Genomic DNA, 6000 nt, shown 5'->3' with positions numbered 1-6000 from the left:
CATAAAAAGCAAATACTTATCCCATATACTTTATGGATTTAAAATTAGGTCATAATTGTAGAGATAGTTAATAATATCATATGTTGTTTGACAATGCCGCTTATTTGATCTTTAAATAATGCAAACATTTTCATAATTAAATATCAAATATCAAGCACTTCATTAATCAAGATTAATTATTTGTCTAGTAGGTCTATTCATAGCCGTCTTCCTTATCTAATGTAAATTGTTTAGTTTATGTATTATGGAGTATACGATCTCACAACACAAGTCTAATTAAGAAACTTTGAGATAATAGAGTTAACACCTAATCTCCCCAGGGCTTTAATAGATAATACAATGTTGCGCTGACACTATTTTGTAATTTAACGTGACTAAGTCAAAGTAATTTCCCAGAATATAGCGCTATTTGTATAGATCTAGAAAACTGATGAACTTCACTTTTGAAGATAGCCTAAGTGTAATACGAATTTAATTGATCGCCAACTACCGAAAGCCCTCCCAAAATGCCTCACTCGCCAAATTGACACCTTGATTCGTCCCAGACCCGGCCGCTCCCCGGGTTGATGGGGGTAATGTCAGACAAGCTTTTGGGCCTTCCTCGCCACTTAAATCATGGACTGCAATTTGAAAAAAAAAAAATAAAATTCTTTTGATTTATATGTACGAACGCGCTAGAAAAGCAACCGAAATGGCCTTCCCAAGTGGCAATCAATTCTGGCCGAGCTGCGCAGAAGCGGAGCTCCAGAGCTGGAGATTCGCAACCCAGGTCTGAGAGCCGGGGGCATGGAACACTCTGCACGTGTTGACTCCCAGTTGAAGTCGATGATTTAGCTCGCCTCGTTACCTCAACGCCATTTGACCCCGCAGCAATTGAGGTAGCCACGATTCGTCGGCAGTCTATCTGGCAGCCACTAGGTAGCAGTGATGACAAAGGTACTATAGTTTTATCTATAAAAAATATAAATAAAATATACAAATAAATATAAGGAATTTTAATAGTTTGGAGTACTACAAAAAATAAATAATGGAATAAAGTGAAAACTTAAACTGAAACTACGATTTAAAAACTATGTCATAAATATAAGTTAGGCTCCATAAATACTTGTTATTTTAATTTAATTATACAATTTAAAATTAATTTAATTACAGTCTTTTTTACCTATATATACATTCTAGATATTATTAGACTGTTAATTTTACTTTTTCGACCTATTATTAATGGCAAAAAACCGTTTTGTTAAATAATTAAACATATTTATTAAAAATGATTCTTAATTTTGTTTTATTTTGAATATTACATAAAAATAGCTAGAATTCATTAAAGACACTTTTTGGCCAGGTGGCATCTCTGTTCCCCAGCAGACAGTTAGCAGCAGTCTGAGGGCCTATTTCATTTCTTTGGTTATCGGAAAGGCAGCGATCGCAGCAATATGTTTTCTATATGCCTCATTTCTGCACAAATCGCTTGACCTTAAGCGTTGCTGTAATTTATTTGTCGTTGTCGCAATTTCCCACACACAACTCGACCCGATGATTTTCCCGCTCGGGTTTTTGTTTTTCTATTTCAGTTTCATTTTCTCTAGAAGCTACACAAACTGTATTACGTTGAGTTTTTAGCAGTTTAGCCTTGTATTTTGTATTTTTTTTCTCCTTTTGGGCCTGGGTTCAGTCGGTTAGTGGAGGTTGCATTTGTAGGTTATTGTGCCTGCCCTGGCATCTGGAGGTTATGTAATGTCTCCGCTGCCATTGTTGTGCTCGCCCCAGCTCTTTGGTTTCCTCAGCTTAAGGGGAAGGTGGCCTTATCAGTTGCGGAGCGTCACACAGTGGGGGCATTTACAATTTACAACTTTGATTGTATAACTGAGCATTTGCCGTTTGCCTTTTAATTGATTTTAGCCAGCTGATTGAAAACGTTTTACGGAAATCGAAATTATATGTTTTTCTTTTGGCAAGCCAAGTTCTGCCTTTTCACTTCCTTGAGAAAAGGGAATTTATAATATTTAAATAAAGTATAACTTAAGTTATTTTAACAATTTTTAAGTACACTTTTGTGCATTTTTTCTACTTTTATTTACCTATCATCTAATCACTGATTAGCCGTTTATGTAATACCATACCTTCCCCTTTTTAGTGTCTATATAATCAAATTAAAGCCTCAATTTCCCTAACATGCATGGCCGCACCGTCGACTGCATCATGTATAACACTTCCTGACTAATGAACTGCCAGGCCTGGCAGTTTGCCACGGATTCGGTTCCAGTTTTTGGGGGAGACATCTTCATTAGCGCTGAGTGGATACACGTTAGGCTTCCCCAGGCCGACAGTCCGAAGCTTCAAGTGAGGGCCAAGGAGCAGATGAAAGGGCTGTCCGAGGTGTGAAAATAAGAAAATGCACTAAAGACTCGACTCTCGGCTGCCTTGCCTTTCGCTGAGGGCCGCCCATTTAAGTGTCCAATAATTCAATCACATCAAACGCCATGTTGATTGCCGTTAAAGAGTTTCAATTACACCAATTGCCATAGCTGTTGGGAAAGTTGGGCTCATCATGAGAAATGCAGGGAAGACAACAAAGCTCCGACAGAAAAATCAAGCCAGTAGGCGTGGTGATTCAAGTCCAGGCAAAGTCAGGTTAGATCGCAACGAATCACTTTATTCTGGATAATCGGTTGACCAGTCAACACCGTTTGGCATCCCAAATTTCCTCAAAATAAGAAGAAAAACTAAATTTTACTTCAAATTTCGTTAGTTCAAAAATTTTATTTTCATGGACCTTTCCAAGGCTGAAAGCCAAACGCCCGCCGGGGAGCGTCGCTCGGGTAATCCAGATTATCTGAGAACTCTGCTGCAGGACATCCTGTGCTTCCTCGTCCTGCTTTCGGTGGCTCTACTCATTGTGGCCGGCGTCCTGTTCGTGGTAGAGGATGTCAGTCGTCTGCACCAACAGCAACAACACCAGCAGCACTACCACCCACGACACATATATCGTGATCAGAACGCCATCGACCCGAAGGGACCGCTGGTTGAAGAGCCACCCAAGCCAGGCTGCCGTTACTTCCAGCCACATACCTGGATTCGATTCTTCAACTGCCAGAAAAAGATTCCTCAGCAGCAGGAAGAAGCCGAGAAGGAAACAGTTCAGTTTGGGCCACAAAAACAGAAGGTACAGGGGCAGAAGAGTTTAGACTTGGTTCCCACTTATCGCCCGGCCTTGGAACGCCTATCCCTGCGCGCTGGCGGAGACTACATCGAGGAAGCTGCCAAGAAACCACTAGACACGGAACCCAATCAACTTTTAGCTGGTAACAACTAGATAGTTGATTGCTATTTCATATAATAATTTAATCTCTTCACTAGATAATATCTTTAGAAACTAAAGCCAAGTGTCATTTAAATGCTGTTTGAATGTTCTTATTGACGCCCCTGCAGCTCCAGACTATCGGGTACTCCCTGATAGATTTGTCTTTTGATGTACAAAAGCCACCGGGCTTGCTTCGATCAATTTCGATTGGAAGATAGACCTGGACTTACAAGTTCCCACCCTTTGAATCCGCCCTCTTTGTCTTAGGTGGCCATCAAGAGCTAGAATTCTAAAAGGTGGGTTAGTAAGCCGGTTAATCAACATTTAATGTACTTTTATTAACTCCCCCTACAGCTCAAAACTATCGGGTACTCCCTGATAGATTTTCTATTTGATGTACAGAAGCCAACGAGCTAACTTTAATCAACGGCGATTGAGAGATAGACTCGGCCTTACAGACGAAACAGTATTAGTTACTTTCTTGCAATTCGGTTAAGTTGTTACAAAAATACCCCCTTTTAAGTGGGCATCAAGAGCTAGAAAGTCAAATAAGAACATTTTCAAGACGCGAACGGGTTCTTGGTATGCCAGCAAATAATGGAAAAGGTTCTGGTAGATTGTGAAATAAAATTTAAATTTTGACTTCTTTTAATAGATTTTGTTTGGCTTGTTAAGTTCTTGCACAACTCATCTTATAGGCAGAAAATTTCTCAAAACTAAGATTATTTTGAATATCTTTTTCAAGAGCCAATTGAATAGAAAATATTTCACACAGTTAAGTGTGTACTTCCTTATATTCACTGCCTATGGTAATGGAGTTATTTCGCTTTTTAATGATTTCAAGTATGCCAGAGTCGCGGAACCTTTTAATTATTTGCAAGAACTTTAACTGATTCACGACTCCTCAATGGCACACCGAATTCTAAGCCCTAGACAAGAAATAACGAGCCACCACTGGCGACTATCTTGGATCTCGGAAATTGTAGATCGACGTGTAAGTGTTGGCTTGATAGCCATCTCGAAGATGCCAAAAGCCAAACAAAGCCCGAAAACAAACGCAAAACAAAGCCGCAGACAGAAGCTGAGCATGCCCATGATGGGTTAATTGAGGTATTGAAAGGCATGCGGACGACGAGACGACGGCAAACCAAATGAAATGAAGTGTCTAATGTTTGCATTATCGGGCTCTAACTGAACAATTGCAGTGGCTGCTGGCTGAAGGGCATATCCGTGGGCGGGGCCTGGTTTAAGTTGGAATCCATGCCGGAGGTCGCCAGAGATCGAGCCATGTTCTCGGCAACTTGGCCGATAAGTGCAGCTGTATAATTGCAGGGAAGATAAGTTTAGATTAACATTTGCATAGAACAACAGCTGGTTAAACAAACAAACAATTGCATAAGCATAAGAAATAAAAATATATATTTTTGGCCATTTGCCTTGCCAATGGCATGTGGGCGTTGGGTCTTTTGTCTATTATAATAAAATTTAATTAAAATAATCGGTGGTTAGTCAGTCAGCTTAGCTCTAAGACTCTCACAGCCAGCTCTTGAGAAATCCATATTTATAGAGAGTGATTTCAAAACACTTTTGGACCACAGAGACACCAAGAACCAAAGGCTTAAAGCTGAAGCCTTAATGGTGGCACAACACGAACGGAACGTGCAACTCGGGGTTTTTGAGCAACGAGCTGAAGTTCTTATCTACGATTTGCTTGAATATTTATGAAGCTCTGTTAATTAGGCAGATGACTGGGGCAAGACAAAGTGACACTATTACAATATGCATGCCAGCAAATTTACAGTTTGGCCAAAAGTCTTCCGACGCTGGGAAAGTTCCCCCCACAGGAGACGATTCGTCTAAACGTGTTCTACGCTCTTAGAACCAAAACAAGTTTGTTGTCCAAGCCTTTTGTTTTTTTTTTCGATCTTTCGTTTCTTTCGCTTGCGTGTTTGATATTTTCATTTACTCCTATAAATTGCATAATCTTGAATGATTTGAGGTTGTTTTTTATTCTTTATCTGTCTATTGTGCTGGGTTCTGCCTGTGACACAGATTTATTTATAACTTTTATTCTGTTAGCAACCGGTCTCTGGGCCAAAGAAATGGGAGTGTCGCCTAGGAAGAGTTGAACCTGCTGATTGGTATTGTTCTGCAGGTGATATAATAACCCGAATTGGTTGCTACTTTGATGTCTTTTCGGGGACATTACCTCGGGAAACCAACCCAATTAATTTGCCAGATTTATTTGGAGCAAATCCAATTTTATTATATACATTATGTCTGCAGAAGCATTGACAAATTATAAGCTCTGTTTAATGATGGTTGTGAAGAGCACATCTCGGCATCCAGGCCACATGCTGGGTCTCTTGAAAGGGGAAACACGTTTGCAAACCTTTACGCAGCCATTGACCACGAACAAAAGACAATACTGTCTGCCCTACAAATCACCAATTGCAAGGGGATAGATAGGTAGATGGATGGATGGCTAGTTGTTTGGAATCGATGTTAACTGTTACATGTGTACTCGACTTTGGGATCTCTCCTGTGCGCCGTTTTCCTTGGTATGACTCGTTGGCAATTAAATAAAACATGCCGCATCAGTTGGAGCCGAGTTTTGCAATGAGCACGTTTACCCCTGATGCCTCCCTGATGCCACAGTGTTATATAACCATATGTAAATTATGCCAGCAAATGAAGAA

At 40.2% G+C, this 6000-nt stretch overlaps 1 protein-coding gene across 1 annotated transcript; it reads left to right on the top strand.

Moving 5' to 3' along the window:
• Window positions 1–2653: 2653 nt before the first annotated feature.
• On the top strand, window positions 2654–3953 carry LOC108116197. Its single transcript, XM_041819430.1, has 3 exons — window positions 2654–3302; window positions 3358–3597; window positions 3656–3953. The coding sequence occupies exons 1-2, from the start codon at window positions 2768–2770 to the stop codon at window positions 3375–3377; spliced, it is 555 nt and encodes a 184-aa protein (XP_041675364.1). The 5' UTR covers window positions 2654–2767; the 3' UTR covers window positions 3378–3597; window positions 3656–3953.
• Window positions 3954–6000: the final 2047 nt, after the last annotated feature.

Source organism: Drosophila eugracilis, unplaced genomic scaffold (assembly GCF_018153835.1).
Source record: "Drosophila eugracilis isolate 14026-0451.02 unplaced genomic scaffold, ASM1815383v1 contig_722, whole genome shotgun sequence".
Taxonomy (NCBI): Eukaryota; Metazoa; Arthropoda; class Insecta; order Diptera; family Drosophilidae; genus Drosophila; species Drosophila eugracilis.
Note: the sequence above shows the minus strand (reverse complement) of the source record. Positions and strands in the feature narration are given on the sequence as shown.